The sequence below is a fragment of the Podarcis erhardii genome (genome assembly GCF_964252035.2).
Source record: "Podarcis erhardii genome assembly, chromosome: 4".
NCBI classification, from domain to species: domain Eukaryota; kingdom Metazoa; phylum Chordata; class Lepidosauria; order Squamata; family Lacertidae; genus Podarcis; species Podarcis erhardii.
Genome location: NC_138508.1, coordinates 74,717,261 through 74,739,858, shown reverse-complemented (window position 1 = coordinate 74,739,858; position 22,598 = coordinate 74,717,261). Strand labels below are relative to the sequence as shown.

At 42.0% G+C, this 22,598-nt stretch overlaps 1 protein-coding gene across 2 annotated transcripts in view; it reads right to left on the bottom strand.

Annotated features, from left to right (window-relative positions):
- OCA2 (OCA2 melanosomal transmembrane protein) overlaps positions 1 to 22,598 on the bottom strand; it is a 165,788-nt gene that overhangs the window by 87,497 nt on the left and 55,693 nt on the right. Inside the window, exons 7-12 of one of the 2 annotated variants that reach the window (XM_081858972.1) lie at positions 19,664 to 19,821; positions 18,150 to 18,232; positions 17,011 to 17,164; positions 4,114 to 4,185; positions 2,065 to 2,130; positions 764 to 820 (exon numbers count right to left, since the gene is read on the bottom strand). In XM_081858972.1, the coding sequence (XP_081715098.1) occupies positions 764 to 820; positions 2,065 to 2,130; positions 4,114 to 4,185; positions 17,011 to 17,164; positions 18,150 to 18,232; positions 19,664 to 19,821 (590 nt within the window). Of the gene's footprint in view, positions 1 to 763; positions 821 to 2,064; positions 2,131 to 4,113; positions 4,186 to 17,010; positions 17,168 to 18,149; positions 18,233 to 19,663; positions 19,822 to 22,598 lie in introns of both variants that reach the window. The other variant, XM_081858971.1, reaches the window with a different exon arrangement.

The following is a 22,598-nucleotide window of genomic DNA, read 5'->3' as shown; positions in this document are numbered from 1 at the left end:
GGCTGTCATTCAGCATCACCTCATACCAAGAGGTACAGTATTTATTAAGCTGTGGTAAAGTGACTTTTGCCAGTTTTTCAAAACGGGAAAAGGGGGTGGGGAAAACCTTACGAATCTAAGTATTTCAGAAGACAAAAGCCAGTGTTATCATACATTCCCTAAGATATAATGAAGCCAAAGCTAATCGTGCCTAACTTTAAAATTTATGAGTACCTGTAAAATGCTGCAAAGGTGTGTTTTATTGTCATTTCTTAAAAATCAAACGCATATTCCGCTCTTCCTCCCAAGGAGTCCATTTTATATTATAGCAATGCACGTTCACTGAAACTGATAGTACATGCTGCGGCAGGCATTCACCATTTGCCACTACTTAATTGAGAAGTGGTCCTCTTTGCCTTATTGATACTAATAGCATTTAAGTACCAGTAATTTAAAGAGGATTTAAGAGAGTTGAGCACTGTGCCTACAGCCCTTACCCATCTCTTCTAAGATAATTTTGCCAAAAGCGTCATCCATCTGCTAAAACCTTTAGAAAATTATAGAATGAATGTTGCTGCTTTTTTTGCAAGGTCTGCCAGTAATGATCAAAGCACGAATAGGCTAGAAATAAGTAATTGACCTGAGAGGGGAAAGGAGACAGTCAAATGGACTCAAGCATGCTTTTTTTTATTCTGTATAGCACAGATGGCAAACTATTATTAAATTCTAGTGCTAAATAGTATATAAATGCTTTCCACTAAAAAGAAGGGACGAACAGACCTACCTTTACTGCACAATAATCAAAAAATCCAGTTTCAGAAAAGATGGCAACTAAAAGCATCTATGGAGGTTTTAAAAAAAGAAAATATTTTACTATTTATAGAGTTAGTTTTCATCAATAAAGAATGGTTTAATGCACCCACCCCTTCCCATTTTTGGAGAATCCTTCTGTTCAAATTTGCACATATATTTTCCCTTACTAAACTTAAAAGGGAATGCACAGGTTTTCATTTGGAATAGAGGGATTCACCAGGGCACCCTCCACACTGAGGTCTTTTTATGGGTGTATCCTGCAGTGTGCCACAGATGCAATAATAGCGCAGGTCAATTTATACTGGACCATCCACACATTTTTCCATTTTAGTAGTTGTTCTGATATGCTTCCCCAGTGTCACTGCATTACTTCAACTCTGGAACAACAGTGCAACAAAAATAAAAATAAACCACGATGTTTGTGGTATAAAAAGCTACAGAATGTAACCAGGAAATTACAGGACACGCACTCGTCGGAAATGAAGCAGTATATCCAGTCCAAATATTTTGCAAGTGTACAAGTAATCATGGATGCACAATATATATATATTTAAAAAACATCTGGAGGGGCCCCAAAACTTAATCTTTACTAGATCAAAAATGATCGGAGATTCAGTGCAAACTGCTTCCCAGTTTTTTAAGGATCTATTTATTGCTTGTCACTTGATAGTCAGTACCAGGGCTTTTTTTCTAGAAAAAGAGGTGCTAGAACTTGTTGAGCTTGTTTTTAAGGGGGGGAGCCTTATGCTGCCTTCTGCAATACCACCCGCAGCCTCCGTCATGCAACACAGAGTACAATGCCACCCGCAGCTTCTGTCGCGCAGCCTCCAGCGACATGCTGATGTGCCAACATGCTGCCACGCTACAGAGTTGCTGGAACACACCAAAGAGATGCCAGAACTCAGTTTCGATGAGTTCTGGCTGGAAAAAAGCCCTGGTCAGTACTAACAAAGCAAAAATTTGACGTCATATCTGTTGGAATGCATGCTCCCCTGCATTATGAAATTATTTCTCCTACCACAAAAGCCAATGGAGGATACCAAAATGATTTCAAAATCTGCCAACCCTAAATTTGCCCAGAAGCTTCCAGTCACATTAAGAGGCATTAAATTTCCAAATTCCTACACTGGAAAAGCTTCAAAGGGAACTAATATGACTGTAGCTGCTCTCAAATGTAGGATATTTTTTAACGTTTAGCAACAATTAAGTTTGATATAATATAATTCCAGAACACTTAAGGCACAAGGTGTATATATAGAAGTTTTTAATTACCATTCCGAACAAAAGCGCCAGAGTTTCATAATCAATCCATGCCACTACTTTGACCAGGCTCGGCTTCTGCAATTAGAGAGTGCAATTATCATTTAATCCCATAGATCTCCTACCTAGCGATTAGCTCTGCAAATGCAAACTCTTTTTAAAAAAAACTATTAAAATGCACTTTGACGGAAATTAGTTAATCTTTTTGCAAGAATTTCTCTGTTGGCACTGTAAAACGCAGACAACCTGAAGGGCTCATTTACAAGGTGCCTACATTAAGCATTTTTTATTGTCTTATTATTTTTGTTTTTCTATATCTTACTGTACCTTTATAGACATAAATGAAAACTGAAATACTGGGCTCCTTTAGTTGCTGTTTTGCTGACAAGATAATATCATGCAGGTTCTTTCTGTGGACAGTTCAAAAGGAGTTCAGGGAAAAACAATTTTCAAGTTTAAGAACCAAGAGACAAAACTGAACAGTTTTTCTTAAAAACAATGTTGATTTGGCAAGAATTTTGTCCGCTGTGCTGTGCTAAGAATGTTTATAATAATTTAAAGAACTGAGCAGATAACGAAGCGGAAGAAGAAAATCACAACAAAAAGGGTATTGTTAAGAACATAAGTGCACTCCTGCTGGATCAGACCAAAGGCTTTTCTAGTCCAGCATCCTCTTTCCTACAGTGACCTACAGTTTCCTACAGTGAAGGTTGTGGGCTTCCACTTTTGTTAAACGGCGGTCCGTGTGCTGTGCTGGCTCGCCAGATGCAGCTTGTCACGCTGGCCACGTGACCCGGAAGTGTCTGTGGACAGCGCTGGCTCCCGGCCTATAGAGTGAGATGAGCGCACAACACTAGAGTCTGGCAAGACTGGCCCGTACGGGCAGGGGTACCTTTACCTTTACCTTTAACTAAAATTCTGAGGCATGCTGTATTATAGAGCTATTACAAGCATTGATAGCCTCATCCACCATGAATGCCATGGTGGATGCAGAGGAATGGTGGGAGGCACCAGCTGGGGAACCCTTGGGGAAGAAGGCTCAGAGCCAGGGGATTGGTGGTTGGACAGCAGTGAAGGGTCAGAGGGAAAAGAGGGAGCAGACTAGGGGGAGGAGGTGTCAGAAACTGAAGAGGCAACAGGGTTTAGTGAGCAGGAAGAGGCTGTGGCAGAGGGCAGACTCAAAGGCAGGAGAGGAGGAGGTTCAGGAGACAGAGATGAGGCAGGCTGCTGAAGAATCCTAGAGGTCTCCCCGTCCTGCTGCAACCATCTCCCTGCTCCCCTGCCCCTGCCAGTCTCACAGAACACAGAGAGAAATGAAGAGGGTGGAGCAACGTGAGACAAGATGATGAAGCCTTAGGCTGCTGGGGAATTAACCAGGGGAAGAGCCTTAGAGAGCAGTGGGAAGGTGAGGGCCTTCAGTCCTTGCAGCTGCCTCATTGGGGCAAGACCTACTGGGAAAGGTTGCTGTGACCACTAGGGATGAGCTGTTTTGTTCATTTGAATAAAGAGTTAACTTCACTGCCATCTGATGTTTTATTATTTTATTGCTGACCTACGCCTGACTCCAGCTCCTGACAATAAATTTGTCTAATCCCATTTTAAAGAAATCTAAATTAGTTCTCCACTGTCACATGGCTATCAAGACCTTAACAGCTTGTGGCCAGCACATCTCAGAGATGCTTTCCTTCTATGTCTCATCATTATGCATAACGAATTTAGGAAGCCTTCTTAAGTGTGTCATCTATATGAGGCAATCATATATATATATAGATGGCACACTTAAGAACTATATACCTATAAGTGTGTGTGCGTGTGTGTGTGTGTGTGTGTGTGTGTAGTTCTTACACCTGCAAAGAACTCTCAGGGTCCCTGTCCTGATTCACACATGCAAATATACAACACAAGCCATTTTGTGCCTACGCTAAATTGTGTGGATGACTACAGACACTTTCATTGAAATGTTTTCTTCCCTCCAAAGACGGCTGCTGATCATGGCAAGGTTGTAAGTGGATTTAGGAATTGGGAGTTTGTAAAAGGAACATATGAGATTTTGCTACTTACATCACCGATCACAGCAAGGGCAGCTAAGGCAGCCAGGGAGCCCAGCATCGCCGCTAATGTCCTGTGAACAATCTGCAACAACAGGAGGGACCAACCCTATTAGTCCAGTTGTTGTCCTTTTAAGTCTTATTCCGTATGATGTAAAGATCTAGTCACATCTTCCCTTCTAAGTGCTTAGAGACGTCTTCAAGGCAAATACTGGCACGTCAACATCAGAAGTGACTGGTCCACAGTCCATAAGCTATATCCACCTGGAAAGGTTTCACTGCCTGCTTTTACACTTTGGCCACACCCATTTTAATGTTTGGGCCACACCCACTTCAACATGCAGCCCCACCCTGAGGATCCTGAGTCACCTATTTGGTAGCTTAGGGTTCATGTTTACAATTTAATTTACTAACTAGTAACCAATTGAGTTCAAACGAAGTTGTGAGAGAGGAAGCTTAATTTAGTTGTGCCATGCTTCAGGATTTCATCCTTAGATCTACAAGGACATGCACGTTTTGTCCTCACATTGGAAGAATGTCAAATCCCCCTACTTTTGACAAAACCTTGAATTGTGGGGAGACACAATTTCCTCTCTCACAACCACATTCTCGTGGCTGGAGTGTTGTAATTGCAACAATCAGATCACTTTTACATAGATGTTCCCCCTGTGGAAACAAGATAAAGCATTTCATTCAGTTTTCATTACTTTGCTGCCTGTTTGCAAATATTTAAGAGGGAAGTGGCAAGATGGAATATCTCAATAAATGTTTAAGGCCTCCATGCCAACTTGATTAAGGATGTCCACAAGATTGGTTCTACAAACAATCTTCTTCTTCTTTAGCCATCAAGTGGGTAATTTCATTAAACGAAATGCAATTGCAAAAGGTTTAATATAATTGAAAGAATTTACAGTTATCACCTTCAAATGAGTTAGCAATACTTAAAATATTACTCAGATTTATTTTCTGATGAAAGCACCATTCCACAAAAGCTCATTCACTGCTAATTTCATTAGAATGTCTTTGTCTGAACGGAAAGTAATAAAGCAACCCCTGTGACTCTTTTTTTTTGTTTCTGTCACAATAGGGTGAAAACTTGATAAAAGGTTTAGCTTCTGTTGCCCATTTTATCTGAATTCAGATTTCAGCAGTATTCCATTTTAATCTTAGACAGAGACCCATCACAGAATGAACAGCTGAACTCAGCACAGACTCCCTAAACTTATTACACACAAGTATGGGTACAAAACACATTGTAGGAGTTATCTCTGCCCCCCAAACACCAATACACACAATGGCCATGGCTCTTTGCACTTGTATATGCACGCATAGCACCAGTCTGTTGTACACCACAAGCTCCCTCCATGGGCTCAAGTTACTATGGGGAATAAATTCCTCCCTGGCCCCAAATACAGCGACCGAAAGTTCCATAGCAAGGTCATACCAAAGGCAACACCCTCAATAGTGAGTGGTGTGAGCCATATAGCCAAGGAGGGTGGCTGGGAGATCCAAAGACGACTGTGGTGCCGGGTCCAGGAGGTGGTCATTATTTAAGCCCATGGAATGCACCTGAGTAAAGGCTCCACAGCAGGAGTCCCAGTCAGCTGTACCCATCCAAAACCTGCCTCAAGGCCCTCCTGTGATTGGCCAGTTTGCAGGCAGGCCAAATTCAAATGTCCATGGCCAGAGGGAAAGATTGGGACATCTCCCACCGGGCATTGAGAACTGGCTCAAGGATCCCGGCAATGGCAGCAGAGCAGTGCTGTGCTGCAACTGCCATCTCACAGGGGAGGCTGAGCAAACTTACACACAATACCAAACTAGATGAACCAAGGGTTTGACTTAGTATGGCAGTAACATAATGATCAAGATATGGTGTAAGACATCTTACGTCATCCACAGCATTTCCTTTGCTATTTCAGAATTCACTGGTATTTGGATTGTCTAGGATAACCATCGGGACGCGGGTGGCACTGTGGGTTAAACCACAGAGCCTAGGACTTGCCGATCAGAAGGTTGGCGGTTCGAATCCCCACAACGGGGTGAGCTCCTGTTGCTCAGTCCCTGCTCCTGCCAACCTAGCAGTTCGAAAGCACGTCAAAGTGCAAGTAGATAAATAGGTACCACTCCAGTGGGAAGGTAAACGGCATTTCCATGCGCTGCTCTGGTTCGCCCGAAGCGGCTTAGTCATGCTGGCCACATGACCCGGAAGCTGTATGCCGGCTCCCTCTGCCAATAAAGCGAGATGAGCGCCGCAACCCCAGAGTCGGCCATGACTGGACCTAATGGTCAGGGGTCCCTTTACCTTTACCTAGGATAACCATCAACAGCTCGTTCTTTCATTGTAAAAAAAATACTGTAAAGATCTACTTTTAAACTTCTCCTCAAGCGAAATTCCCTGAGATGAAGAAACATCTTCTCACAAGGCCTTCTGAGGAACAGAACAGGAATTTGAAATGGATATTTAACATGCCACAAATCACTTGCAGTAAGGTAAGATTTCACATATCTGAAAGCTACTGTGCGGTTGTTGTTTTGTCTGCTCCATGTAAAGTTTTTCAGTATTTTGTTATCAGCAGCTAATTTATTCGTTTCTGGTGACTTCTGCCAGACAGTGTGGGATTACATAGTTTCTAAAAAAATAGGACAGACTGAAGCAGAAATTTAGCTTCCTACTCCTTTGGAGAAAGAGCTTGAGTGGATTTTGTTAGACAATTCCATACATTGTTGGGGGTGTGTCAATCTAAAATTCATAGTGCTAAGGCTGTGGCATTGGGGAGTCCCAGGTGGTAAAGGGATATTTAAGAACCAATCCAAGAATACTGTAGTCTCATAATTTAAAACAATGAATGCCTTCCCAGCCCAAATGCAGAAAATATATGTTTTTGATAGTCCACTCAGTTTTTTATTCAAAGACTAACAACTATAAGGAAGTTGATTGCTGATTTCTGAATATATGTTTTAAGTCTGCACTGTGTTGAAGAAGTATGCTGGCAGAGGACACCAGAAGGGGTCAAAACAGTTGCTGATAGCAACACAACTGAAAAAATATTACACATTGTGGCATATAGTGTATTTGAACATAGATTGTTCCATTTTGACTACTCTGAGATATATGAGATAATCCAGAAGGCGATTTTAAAAAGAACATTTCCCCTTCATTTATGATTGCATTTGCCATTACTAAAGAGAAAGTAATGCAAGAGGTTCAATGGATTTTTGACAATTAGTATTTAAGGAAAGTTCTCCTGTTTGCTCTATTTCAATCTTCTACCCTATATCCATTTACAGTGGTACCTCGGGTTAAGAACTTAATTCATTCTGGAGGCCCGTTCTTAACCTGAAACTGTTCTTAACCTGAGGTACCACTTTAGCTAATGGGGCATCCCGCTGCCGCCGCACCACCGGCAAACGATTTCTGTTCTCATCCTGAAGCAAGGTTCTTAACCCAAGGTACTATTTCTGGGTTAGCTGGTAACCTTAAGCATCTGTAACCTGAAGCATCTGTAACCCAAAGTACCACTGTACTTAATGAGGAAATTAACAGCACCAGCCCTACTATTAAACAGAATGCAGCAGCTTCAGGCAGCCAATACTAGGGGGCAGGGAGCAACACCAGAATGTTAGCAGAAAGGAAGTGTGTGTACCACCAGACCCACTAAGCTAGACTGGTTTCTTCAGTCATGGTGGAGCACTCTGTCCAATCGCCAGTTGAAGTAAAAGTCAACTGCTAGTCTAGTTGCCTTGCTGTCCTTTGCCTCAGGCAGATATAGATAAGGCTACCATACATCCAGGTTTCCCCGGACACATCTGGGAATCGAGCTGAAAAATGGCGTCTAGGCGGAAAACCCAGACGTATGACAAATAGGGCAATTAAGAAATCTCCCAAAAGCCCCAAAACTTAATTTTTGTTAGATGTTTCCAAAAAATAAAAGCTCAACAACTTTGTCCAGATTTTCACTTTGGGGGATACGGCAAATCTATTCACAGAGAACATTTCCTAATGAACATCGTATTAGGCTTCTTTTGGTAGAGTATGAATAAATAACATACTATGTTTTATTCATTTTGTTTCTCTATTACAAGCAGTGGAGCATGGTATATAAAAGTACCTTAAGACATGTCCCAGGAAATAAATAAATAAAACAACCTAAGTGGATGACCCCAAACACAAAAGAGGTACTCTTGAGAAAATAGTCATAGAAACAAAACCTGAAAAGATCCTGTTGTTTTGCTCTGACAAGGGTTTCATGTACAGTACTCATATAAATACAGAGCCCTTTTCAATCAAAAAATTGAGATCCCACACAAACAAACAAAAACAATTGTCTGGGCAGTAATAACACCTATGCAGTGTTATATTAACTGAAGATCACTGTAGTATACCTACAGGGCTGAGTTGAAGTATTACCAAGCTGACACTTTGGGCTGAATTTTGAGCAAATGTTGGGAACCCCCTGAGCTCACTCAGAAACATATTTTGTTTACTTCTTCTGTTACTTTTTACAAATACTGCAGCCACAGAAAACAAAGGGGGGTAGATTTCCATATGTTCTAGCACTGTATAGTCATTCACCACACAGCATAAAAGACAATGTTATCACTCATTTAGATAATAATGTGAGTCTCCCTAACTTCCTGTGCTGTACTGCAAAGTACAGTGAGTATTATTCAGTTGCCCAGACTATATATTTTCTTGTGTTGTGACCGTGTCCCATGACCCATATTATGGATCTTCCACAATCGTATTATAAAGTAGTTGTGTTCTGTGATATAAACGAGCACTGCTAGTTGTTTCTTTTTTCTTTTCCAATGTATTTCTTATCAATAAAAAAAAAATGGTGTGGTGCAAGCAAATTTTTATTCTGAAGCTGTGGCTCAGAGGAAAAAAGTTTGAGAACCACTGCTGTATATTAAAAAGAAAAATTACCCCTCTCACAAATACACTCACATAAAGCCCTTTCTGTGAGAATGAGCCTGCAAAAGGTCAAAGCACAACTGGTCTCTAGTAGGTGTGTAATGATTTAAAGAAACAACTGGGGGAAAATTACAGAGGACTAAGCAAACAAGATGGAAATATCTAAACCAACAATGTCAGCTTACATTCTATACATTTTATGTTGTTTGTTCAATGCTCTTTCTCCGCTAAGAGAAAAGCAGCTGATCCCTCAAGGTTTATCATTTATAACTTAATTTATTCAGGAAATCTAATGACTGAAGCTCTGATAGAAATTTATCTTTGTAACAGAATTCACAGAAAACATATTTTCTCGGGAATAAGCCCCATTGAGCCCTTTGGGGCTGACTAACAAGTAAGAATGGACGCCGGTGGCACTGTGGGTTAAACCACAGAGCCTAGGAGTTGCCAATCAGAAGGTCGGTGATTCGAATCCCCGCAATGGGGTGAGCTCCCGTTGCTCGGTCCCTGCTCCTGCCAACCTAGCAGTTCAAAAGCATGTCAAAGTGCAAGTAGATAAATAGGTACTCCTCTGGCAGGAAGGTAAACAGCGTTTCTGTGCGCTGCTCTGGTTCGCCAGAAGTGGCTTAGTCATGCTGGCCACATGACCCTGAAGCTGTCCACCAGCTCCCTCGGCCAATAAAGCGAGATGAGTGCCGCAACCCCAGAGTCGTCCGTGACTGGACCTAATGATCAGGGGTCCCTTTTAACAAGTAAAAATGCATTCAATTGATTGTTGGCGGGGGGGGGGGGACGACAAAAATAAGCAATTCTCAAACAAAGAACCATAGATGTATTCCATCTAGAGAATTTAAATTCCTGCTCAGAGTTCATACCAAGTTACTCACACTCAATATCAGTCAAACCTCTACCTGAAGAAAAATGCAGAGAAGCCGTAGGTTTGTCACATTCTGGGTGCACTGTATGTGCTAAAAAGAAGTTTAATGGAACAAAAAGTGAAGGCTAATAATGTCGATTTGTGCCCCAAAGAGCCCAAGCTCTTATAGCTCACACATATGAAGCAGAAACATGTTCTGACCAGCCTATGGAACTATCCTTTGAATGTTTGGAAATATCACTGGAATGCTTTGGAAATACCACTGAAGGAAATGAGATTTGTGAGCTATGATAATGTGGCCAATGAATTCAGTGTGACTTAGGGTGGATCTACACACAGGGGGGAAAATAGCTAGAAATTAAATTGTTATAACAAACGGGGGGAAACGCCATGTAAAATAGCATAGAAAAGTTTTCTGCTCTACAGCGCCATCTGGTATTGCATATTTATAACAGATTCAAAACACTGTTTTTTGACTAAGGTAGCTGAGTCCCTGCTTCCTAGCAGCCATGCTTAAAACTGCAGCATTATGGATCCTACAAATCCGTGGTTGGCCTTGACCCATGGCAGGGCCTTTTCAGTGGCACTTCCCCATTTGTAGAATGCCCTCCCTGATGAGGTACATCCGTCTCCTTCATTATTGACTTTCAGGAGGAATTAAAAAATCAGTCCTGTTCACTCTGACATTTGAAGGCTGAAAGATACTGTCCCCAACAACAACAACAGTCAAATAATGTGAATGACCAGTTGACCAGATGCCACATAGAGACCACAAACTGAACATGTTTTGATTATATTCTGCAACATTCTAAAGCAACTTGGTAAAAAAAATTCCAGAGAACCTTCACCACCTCATTGCACTGTTCAATGGACTGTCATATTATATCCCAGGGGTTGTAAACCTTTTTGGACCAGTGGGCACATTTTGAGTTTTGAGAAAGTGTTGTAAATGCCACTCATAGGGTTGGTGATCCCTCTTAAGAGTGAACATAATCCCAGATCTAAAACATTACCAGGTTACTATGCAATAGTGAAAAAGATTAATTGCAAGAATTCAAAACCCTTCCAAATCCATAAGGGAGCTTTACTTCATTTACAACAGATTGTAAAAGCACTAGTTCAACGGAGGAACTGACAATTATGTTCAACTCATCTCCATAAAGCAGGCTCAACCCACCAAATTCCACATAAAAAGAACACTACTTCATGATATAGTCAATATTGCAGCTTCAGATTGCTTTGGACAAAGGAGGCAAACCTTTAGGGGGGGAAGAGAAGCAAGTCTCACTAACCAAATATATCTTGAGAAGAAGCTCATTTTCAGACTCATTCAGAGCTATCATCAAACATTCAGAACCCAAAGTTTCATTTGCTTGCAACAGGAGCACAAACAAAACCTGTTAAAGGATAATTTCATCGGTAAACATTTGAGCAACATCCAGCTGAAAAAAACAGCTAGGCAGCCCTGCTTGTGATCAATAACAGCTCTGCTGGAAAGACTTGGTTCGTGGGATTTACTCCAAAGAAGCTCATCCAGTGGGGCAGCAGACTCTGGCAGCTGCACTGCTGTCACTTACCAGGAGGAGCAAGGGTGTTAGAATTCCTGCTCCATGACTGCAGTCATGGGATTTTTGTCTATCACATGACGGTGTATGTGATACACAAAGTGGGAAGTGACAGAGACAGGATGTTTGTGTTACTGTGTTCCATGAAGTGGGACTATTGTCCTTTGTTCTTTCTCTTTGCTGTCTGATGCTAGAGAGAGGGGGAACCAGGTTGCAGTGCTCCGTGTGTGTTTATATGTAAATAAAGTACAGTGGTGCCCCGCAAGACGAACGCCTCGCAAGACGGAAAACCCGCTAGACGAAAGGGTTTTCCGTTTTGGAGGCGCTTCGCTAAACGAATTTCCCTATGGGGTTGCTTCGCAAGACGAAAAAATCTTGCGAGTTCCCGCAGGGTTTTTTCGCTTCCCCCCCCTTTCCTAAGCCGCTAAGCCGCTTATCAGCTGTTCCGCTGATAAGCCACCTCTCAGCTGATCGCTAAAAGCCGCTAGACCGCTAATAGCGCTAATCCGCTAAGCTGTCAATGGGCTTGCTTCGCAAGACGAAAAAACCGCTAGACGAAGAGAATCGCGGAACGGATTCTTTTCATCTTGCGAGGCACCACTGTAGATTAGCCAAAATGCTTTGCTGACATCTGTCACGCGAACTGTGCAGACTCTGCGGATCCCTAAGTGTGCTGATGTCTGTTGGCATCGGTCGCTGTGATGTTCGGGCAAAAGAAAGCTTTTGAAGCTCCCAAACGAAAGACCAGGAGGGAAAGAACATGCCAAACGGGCATGTGTCTCTGCCAGGGTCCTACTTGAGAGTAGGACGAGCTCCTGACAAAGGGTTGGGGGGTTGAACAAGTGCCCCCGAACAAGCGCCAGATTGGCTCTGCTGGTGTGCTCACACAGTCCCAAACTCAGCAACACTCCTGCTGGGAGGTTATTGCTACAGCTCCATCCAACTAGGCCAGGCTTCCTCAACCTCGGCCCTCCAGATGTTTTTGGCCTACAACTCCCCTGATCCCTAGCTAGCAGGACCAGTGGTCAGGGATGGTGGGAATTGTAGTTTCAAAACATCTGGAAGGCCGAGGTTGAGGAAGCCTGAACTAGGCTGTCGATCCTCATTCTACCAATCATTAGTGCTTTTCTTCTACAAAAATGTTTAGCGGTACAGTGGTACCTCAGGTTAAGTACTTAATTTGTTCCGGAGGTCCGTTCTTAACCTGAAACTGTTCTTAACCTGAAGCACCACTTTAGCTAATGGGGCCTCCTGCTGCCGCCATGCTGCAATAGCACAATTTCTGTTCTCATCCTGAAGCAAAGTTCTTAACCTGAGGTACTATTTCTGGGTTAACAGAGTCTGTAGCCTGAAGCGTATGTAATTTCCTACTCATATTGAAATACTGCCCCTCAATGAACTTAGATTCACAAAATGTTTAGGGGTATGTGTACCCCTGCGTCCCCCCAGAAAAAAGCATTGTCAATCACCATATTTCAGGTTTATATAACGGGCAATCTACTACCCACATGTGGCAGCTGATAAAAGGCCTAAGGTTGGGGGGGAAAGGAGGAGAAAGAGGAATGTGCCTTATACTGAGTCAATTGGACCAGGTCCACCCAAATCAATACCTTCTGCACTGACAGTGACTCTCCTGGGTTTCAGGCAAGGGACATTCCCAGTCCTACCTGGAAATGTCAGGGGTTGAACTTGGGACCTTCTGCATGCAAAGCAGTTGCCCTCCCCCGAATTGTCAATCATCTGGTGAGCCAAAATCCTTGGCTGGTGGGCTGCATTTGGGTTGGTAAAACAAGTTGTTCAGGTCTACCATATTTGGTGGTGGGGTGAACCTTTGTTCTGTCAGAGCCACTTCAATAAAAGCACAATTGTTTGTGACAAACAGGCCAGTATATAAAGCTGAACCTGCACCTCAGTTTTGTTTGTTTTGCTTTGTGTTTTTCTGCTATGGGTAGCCTAAGCTACTGAAACACTTCTGGGTCAAAACTCAGCTGGCTGCACTAGAAAGCAAGAGTGGACAGAAAAATACAAGCTGGCCAAGATCCAAGCTACAAGGAAGGGTATTCAAGGAAATATTCAAATATTCAAATATTCAAGGCAAAACAAACTGCCTAATAATAATAAATGAAAATAGAGGACCTAAATCTAAAAAAGCAACCCCAACCTCACTCCCCCCCCCCCAAAAAAACAAATGTTTTAAAATACATCAAGCACAGCTACATACCAAGTATGCATCTTTGGCAAAAAAAAAAAACCAACCAACAACAGCAGGATTTCCAAAAGCTAAACATTTGTATTTAATTAATCTGTATCATCAAGGCACACAATTTTAGTAGCTCCTTTGGAATGCTGTGTGTTCTACTGAGCTACAACAGATGCAACGTTGTTCTCTCTTATATATATTCAGCTTTACATGAAATGCCTGCTCTCTGTTTTTTAATGTATTGCCTTTCTTCAATTCAACAAGTTTGCCTATGTAGCTTTTAGCTTTATTGTTAAGTCTTTTATCATCTCATTTCCTCCACAGCTATTCATTTTACTACCGTTTATTCTTCTACCCCAGAAAACCTATGCTGCCGAATAAACAAGTTCTGAAAGTTTGGATGCATGGGAATGAATACCACACAAGCATGCATACATATGCACATGCAAGTGCATGGGCCGAAGAGTATTCTTGCACTTTGTTACGTTTTTAAGACTTTGCAGCTCCCTTTCCCCTAGGCAGCCTTGGGCAGGCTGGAAGCAGGACAGTAGCATTCAATTAACCCAGCTTAATATTCCACAGCTGCCTCCATCAGAACAAGAAAACACAAATATGATGCAAGGCGGGTCACGTTTTGATACGAGCACAGCTCATACTGAAACATGGCCCTTTTCAATATTTTATAAGGCAGGAGAAGATATAAAAATGGGACACTCTTGAAAGTTGGTTTTCAGCTTCACAGCACGAAGAAATGGCACCTCGCTGATTATTGCCAGAAAACAACAGCCTCTGTGTGAGAAAGCCCGGCTAAAGCTTACAGTGAGATATGAAAGCAGCATCCAAGATTTAAGAACAGCAAGCAGCGCCACCCAGTGGATAAATACATTCTGAATTTTCAGCCCGCCATCCTAATTATAGAGCAGAAAAATCTTTCATCTACTTATAGAGTCAGGAGGATGGGCTGCTGAAAAGGTTGTGAAGTGCCCAGAAAAAAAAATAACACAACCGGGGTGGGGAGGGGGAATGTAAAACTTAGATGGGCACTAGGTAGGTAGGTAGGTAGGTAGGTAGGTGTGAAACAGCATCAACTAAATTAACATTCCTTTCCCCTGCTGCCCCTGTAATCCAAACACCTCTCAGAGTTCGGGGACCAGATTCTGTGTTTTCCAAAGTCTCTTCAGCCAAAAAGGAGAATTCCTTGATACAGTGGTACCTCGGGTTAAGAACTTAATTTGTTCCAGAGGTCCATTCTTAACCTGAAACTGTTCTTAACCTGAAGCACCACTTTAGCTAATGTGGCCTCTCGCTGCCACCGCCGCACCACTGCCACACGATCTCTGTTCTCATCCTGAAGCAAAGTTCTTAACCCGAGGTACTATTTCTGGGTTAGCAGAGTCTGTAACCTGAAACGTCTGTAACCTGAAGCATCTGTAACCCGAGGTACCACTGTACTGTACAGAGTTGAAGGAGGAGATTTTAATTTTGAAACCAAAGACGAAACCAGGCCCTGCTTCACTACTGTTCAGGGGGCCAATTTTGGCAGATTCTGGCCAACTACCCATTTATTTCATTTCGGCCCGTAGGTGTATTTAGCAGAAGATCTACCCTTATTGTGGTAATGAAACAAAAGGGCAGCCCCTGCCAGATGCAGCATCCTATACTCCATAGCAGATATTCAAACATCCATAGCAGGGATAGGGAACCAGCATCCCTCCAGATGTTGTTGGACTCCACTTCCCATCAGCCTCGAACAGCATGGCCAATGATCAACGATGATGGGAGTTGTATTCCAACAATATAGGGAGAGCCAGAGGTTCCTCAGTCCTAGGAGAAGTCCACAAGCAAGACAAAGAAACAAGCCTTCTCCCACAGTTGTTTCCCAGATATTGATGGGTAGTTCATTTTCACATAGCTTCCTAAAAGCCTAGTCAAGCCTCCTCTTATGCTGTACTGCAGGGCTGGCCAACATGGTGCCCTCAATATCATCAAATTGTGGTATTGGAAGAGACCCCAAGGGTCATCTGGTTCAAACCCCTACAATGGAGGAATACGCAGGTGGCCCTTATGGGAACCAAATTCATGGCCTTAGCGTTATCAGCACCATACTCTAACCAACTGAGCTAACTGGCTACAATTCCCATAATTCACAATGGTTAAATGGTGTCTGTTTTTACCCTCTTTTTTGTATGGTTTTTATGACATACTTTATGTATTACTGCTGTGAACTGCTTCAATATTCTTCTCTTTATGTTATAGCAGTATTTAAATCATTAAATAGTATCTGTGCATTGGCCATGTTGGTTGGGATGATGGGGTTTGTAGTCCCACAATTTCTGGAGGTCACCATGTTGGCTATCCTTGATCTACTTGTCCTGCTTTGATGCAGAAGTGTTCAAAATGGGAATCTGTGCTCTGGATACCTCAGCTTCAAGCGTCATGCAGGTACCAGAGGAAAGCCATAGCTCCCTACATCAATTAGATTATAACATGCTATGAGCAGAGAGGGAAGGTACAAGCAACATGGTTTCTTGAGGTGGGTATCTTCGCTTGCTCTCCTCACAGACTTGCACTACAGCTTTTACACCTTTCTGATCCATGAAAGGTAAAGGGACCTCTGACTGTTAGGTCCAGTCGCGGACAACTCTGGAGTTGCTGCGCTCATCTTGCTTTACTGGCCAAGGGAGCTGGCGTACAGCTTCCGGGACATATGGCCAGCATGACTAAGCCACTTCTGGCAAACCAGAGCAGCACATTTAAACGCCGTTTCCTTTCCTGCCGGAGCGGTACCTATTTATCTACTTGCACTTTGACGTACTTTTGAACTGCTAGGTTGGCAGGAGCTGGGACTGAGCAACGGGAGCTCACCCCAGTGTGGGGATTCGATCCGCTGACCTTCTGATCAGCAAGCCCTCGGCTCTGTGGTTTAGACCACAGCGCTAAAAACCAAAACAGATTCCAGTGTGACTATAAGCAGGCAGAGGTGTTTAAGCAAATTCTCATTTAGTCACTGTGTTCCTGTCAAAGATCTGTGGGATTATGCCGGGACTCAATCAATACTTTTTAAGTTGAGTATAATTTGTCATGGAATTGAGACCTGATATTACATTCAAGTTTCAAATCCCATAGAAATGGCGGATTTAAAAACTGAATGGTTACTGGAATTGAATTGGAGCTACGATGAAAATTGACTGAGCCCGATATAAGGCAGAAGATGTGCTTAGTAGCAATGAACTGACAGGCAAGTTTTCTTCTTGGTATTTCTGAAATACATTAACTATTCAAAACAATTCTATTCCTATTTCTCATCTCGACTATTTTGAGTTTTTTAATATTAAAAAAAATATTCTTACCTCAAATATGATGAGCACATAAACACCTGCTAAAATGACTGAAGCAATTGTGACTTGAGCCTCTACATTTGCATGAAGATATTGATGAGTCATGGAAAGAGGAACGGTTTCCAATTCCTGGAGAAAAGCTTGAATACTTATGGATGTTTCTTTACTGCTGAAAGATATTTTTTTGAAAAAAAAACCACAACACTGTTTGACAGAACAAAGTGGAAATGCTAGAAAGCTTTATCATATTATTATTTTTACACTTTACTTTCAGATAGCTTTCTCGAAGCTATTACAGGCAACATCATGACTTAAACTGAGATCATAAAATATTAAGAATTTGATTTAGTTCACTTTCACAAACAATGCAAACACCTCTTACTCCAGAACACAAAACTTCTTAAAGTCACAAATGTGGGAGAGAAGTCATATAGAAAATGCAAACACATACATACACTTTAAGCATCACTCATGAAGATAGATTTCTTTTCTTTTTCTGTTACCTGAAGCATTTGCTATTATTGGGTTAGGGAAATAGAAGAAGGTGCCTGGGTGGCAAATCTTCTTCCCAAGAGGAAGAACAGTGGAGGAAAGGCCCCATAAGACAGAGTTCTGCTACAACTGGTTACCTGGACTGAATTCCCTCTGAAGCAGGCTTCCTCAACCTCAGCCCTCCAGATGTTTGTGACCTACAACTCCCATGATCCCTAGTTAGCAGGACCAGTGGTCAGGGATGATGGGAATTGTAGTCTCAAAACATCTGGTGGGCTGAAGTTGAGGAAGCCTGCTCTGAAGAGTTGCTGTACATATGATTGGATGGGATATTATGGCTGTGCAGTAGTTTTATGCAAAAGTGAAAGGCAAGACCCATGGGTGAAATCCAATGTCACTCTGTGAGGTGCAATGAGATTCCCCTTCCGTACCTCTCTTCCTCAACCTCTCACACTTCTTACAATCTACTCTGGATGATGATCCCCCAACTCTCCAGAACAGATTTTGGGGGTGCAGAACAGATTGCCACACAAGGAAGTCCACTGTGCAAGCAGGGATCCACAATTGGATATCCCCCACTGTTTCCATGATTTGAGCATCTAGTAAACTAACATTACCCAAAAAAAATCAAGTGGTTTTTTCTGGATTCACAAACCAACCTGCTTAACATCTCAAAAGTTCGTGACACAATAACTTGTTCGTTTTTTCTCAGATTTAAAGGCAGGGTCCAATTGTATAAGATCTGCAAAAAAAGAAAAGACGTAGCATGAATAAGTAAGAGATTAATGCTGTTGCTTGATTTCCCTTGCCACAGTGTATTTTTACGAGTTGCTAATTTGATGGCCTGAAGCTGAGACTCCAATACTTTGGCCACCTCATGAGAAGAGAAGACTCCCTGGAAAAGACCCTGATGTTGGGAAAGATGGAGGGCACAAGGAGAAGGAGACGACAGAGGATGAGATGGTTGGAGAGTGTTCTCGAAGCTACCAGCATGAGTTTGACTAAACTGCGGGAGGCAGTGGAAGACAGAAGTGCCTGGCGTGCTCTGGTCCATGGGGTTACGAAGAGCCGGACACGACTAAACGACTAAACAACAACAAATTTGATGGGGGAGATTCTTTATAAATGGACACTTTCGGAGAACTTTTCAACCACTGGGTGTTATTCAGATTTTTGTGCTATCACAAGGATTATTGTTAGCACAAAGGGAGATACAAGGTACAGTATGTCAAATGGCCAAACACTTATGCACGTTCATTAAACATCTGTTTTCTTGCTGCTCTATAAAACATGGGTGAGGTCTACCTTTTATATCAAAAGCAGCATGCAGGGGAGAGGAATGAACCCTGACCTCCTCTGTTTTAACTTGACACCATGTAATTAACTTTTTCCCAAGCCTGGAAGTGAACTAGGCTGGAGAACAACATCTTAACAAAGCCAAATATGGTGATAAGGTACAGTTCCCAGGATCTGTTGGGGGAAGCCATGGCTGGCAAATGGCCATAGGAGGGCTTTAGTGTGCAGATGTGACCATAGTTAATGGCTTGTTGCAAATGTGCTAATCTCAGCTACGTTGCTCCTCCCAGTGACATAGTGTGGGTTGCTAATGTCCAGGGGTACACAGAGAGTGGGAGGGAGGGAGGGAAATTGACAGGGTTGTGCATGTAACTACCTAACAGCATCCACATCACTCAGGAGATTACAGCCACAGAGATAAGGGAAGAAGAGTTGTTCCATTGTCTGGAGAAGCTACTTCCTGGTCTGCACGGAGAAGCCATTTTTGACAGAAGCGCACAGAGGCAGCGCTAGGTGTTGAATTTTTGTGCCCCTAACAATCTTGCACCTGGGGCAACAGCCTCTGTGTGCCCCCTGCTATGCCACTGACTCCTCCTCGCTAGTGTGTGGGAGAAACAAAAGCATGACCCCTGGGCTTAGAATTCTCTCCAAACCAGGGATCATGGTTTGTTTCGTGCAAGCAGTCCATGATTAGTAAGCAAAAAACAAACAAATATTGGATACAGAACACACAAACCTTCCTCTGAAATAGATATAGATTTCAACCTGCACTGCCCTGCCCTTGCAAAGGGAGTTTAAACACAATAGTGAAATAAGAAAGATTTCCTTTTGTCTTATGACCATAAAATGAAAGCAGTCCAGGGTATTTGAACTTTACCTGCTGTTGACGTCTCCTTCTTGGACCAGAGTCTTCTACCTGTCCAATCTGAACTACAACATAATCCTCTGGTTGCCGACCAGCCACATCTGCCACAAAGGGCCCTGCCAGTTCTACCTTTAGAAGGGCAGAATCGCGAATATTGCTGAAGTTCATAGCTGTTGGCAAGACAGTTAAGGACTGCAATTTTGTCTCTGAAGGGAAGAGCCTTTGGGGGATTATCTCATCCATGATGCCACAATTAAAAACAACAGCAGTGCCAGCATTCTACAGTAATGCCAACTAATTTAACATGGCTTGAATACCTATGTAGCTAAGAGGTTGAAAAACCAAAGAGCTCTCATTTCAAAGGATTCAAAATAAGAACATCCTAAAAGGCCTATATAAAAACATGCTATGCCAAACCTTATTGACCAATCCTTGATGAATGGATATAAACATTTAAAGTATGTGTTTGCAACCTGGTTCTCGTGTTATTGGAATCCAACTAGAGATCATTTGGAGGGATCATTTTCAGTTTCGTCCAATGTTTGTTACTTGCAGCACTGCTTCCATTCCGCTGCAATTCATCTTCCTTCAAAAACTACGTTATTTATCTTGCTGTCTGCTATGGTAAAATTACATACCTTATGTAATTTCCATAACTGATTCAGTAAATTATGTAATTGCGTAGTCATTACATTGTTCCACCCCATCCATTTCAATGCAAATGAAAAGCAATGCAGATTCAGGGGTGGGAATATAATTATGTATCATTTGCAGATTATAAGCAATGACAGTGAACACATACCCTCCAACATTTCTCCAATGAAAATAGGGACGTCCCATTCCATAATGATAATTTTACTATTTATACCCCACACATCTTACTGGGTTGCCCCAGCCACTGTAGGCAACTTCCAACATGTATAAAAACATAATAAAACATTAAACATTTTTTTTTAATCCCTATACAGGATTGCCTTCAGGTGGCTTGGAGGTTGGATAACTCCATACCCTCCAACATATCTCCAATGAAAATCAGATCAGAAACTGGGACAGCTTCTCTAAATCAGGGACATCCCTGGAAAATAGGGACACTTGGAGGGTCTGTGAACACCACTCGTATTCTCCGGATTCATTTCTATCCCAGACATGAGACAAGAAGGTGAACACTGGCAATTTCCATTTTTGTCAGAATTCTCCAACATCCCAAACTCCAGCTCCCACCAATCCCAGCCAACATTAAGCTCCTGAGAGTGAAAAGTGGGATATAAATGTCAAAAATAAAACCACCAGCTGTATGGAGTGGAGTCTGATGATTCATGTCCCAAGGTTGCCTAAATGAGACAAAAAGCAATTTAAAACGGTCTCGTCCTTATTGAGCTATATTGCTGGTAAGCGGTACTTTTTAAAGTTTTCAAGCTATTTATTTTGCTTCTTCAAGCCAAAAAAGATCAAAACAATATCCACTATGAAAAACCATGATGTTAGCCTGGGTGAGAAAATTAGTAAAGCAATAAATTCCAAACAGTCCTGTCTGAATTTCACTGAGTCCTTATTTGGACAATAACATGGTGGGAAATCATTCTGTTATTATCATTTTTTAATGTCACCTCTTTTCCATTATATTCAATAAAATCTGTTTAAAAGTACCACCAGATGAGTGTGGAGCACAGAATTAGACTGTATATTTAAAGCATATATAATGCACACACATTTTATATAAAGCTATGCACTTTAAATGTATGATGTAGATGTAGTCATGTATTTTCATTCTGAAAAATTGAATTGCTATATTAAAAAAAGATTAAGAATGCAGCCAGGCAGTAATAATTATACCCATTTTGAAAAACTGTCCACTATAAAAGTTTAATCTTGCAATATTTAAGAGGGGTAGGAATAATTGCTACATTTTCCAGGGCCAGATGAGTTGGAGACTACACAGTTCAAATCCTATCTCAACTTTGAATTGTGCTTCAGAATGGTTCACTGGCCTATATTAATTAACCTAATGGCCTGGGACACTTTGACGGCCTGTAGCCAGTTTTATGAGTACAGCCAATAATTTGTATCTGCAAAAAGCTTCAGGTGCACATAATTACAGCCGCTTCCTTTTTCACAATATGACTAAAATATACCCTGTAATTACACAAATGGCACGTTCAGAAACCATAACAAAGGAAACTTAAAATTACAGAAGGAAAAGCAAACTTCATTTTCACAATGTCTTACACATATAAAACAAAGTGGTCAATACAGAGTGAGCTGAAAGCTCTTACCTTGTAACACATATAAAATGGTCTGTCCTTTGAAGACCTTCTTTGAAATGCTTAACCAGTAGGCCCATTGGTTAAGTGTTATATGAGACAAGCTTAGGGTTGCCATATTTCAAAAAGTTAAATTCCTGATACCTGCAAAGTTGTTGAGCTTTTCCATAATCCGGGTTTCCCCTGGCATTTTGCCACTTCGGCAAAATTCCCCCGGCACCATTTTTACACCCGGAAACCAGGACATGTCAGGAAAATTCCTGACATATGGCAAGCCTAGACAAGTTTAACTTGGTTCCACATGCAAGTAGCTCATGCAAAAGCATCAATCTCTCTGTGTGTAAATACGTATGCAAATTCTCCCACACCTCTAATTATTTCTTTTCAGTATATTGTATTTCTGCACAATTATTCCTGCAGGGTTTGCACAGAGAAAGGTGAATGATGTATTGTTTTGCATTCATGACACTATGGGACATAACCTTTGCATTCCCCATTGTCTCGCTTCCTTATAACCCCAAGATATTTAAGCGCCTCTCAGACTTTCACACATGGAGGGAGGGAACAGGATCCTACATGATGTCCCTGCACCTTTACTTTGACATATTCGGCTGAAGGGCTGGATTCAACCTATGCATGCATCACTGTGTATGGTGATTGTGTACAGGAGGGCTTTTCAGACAATC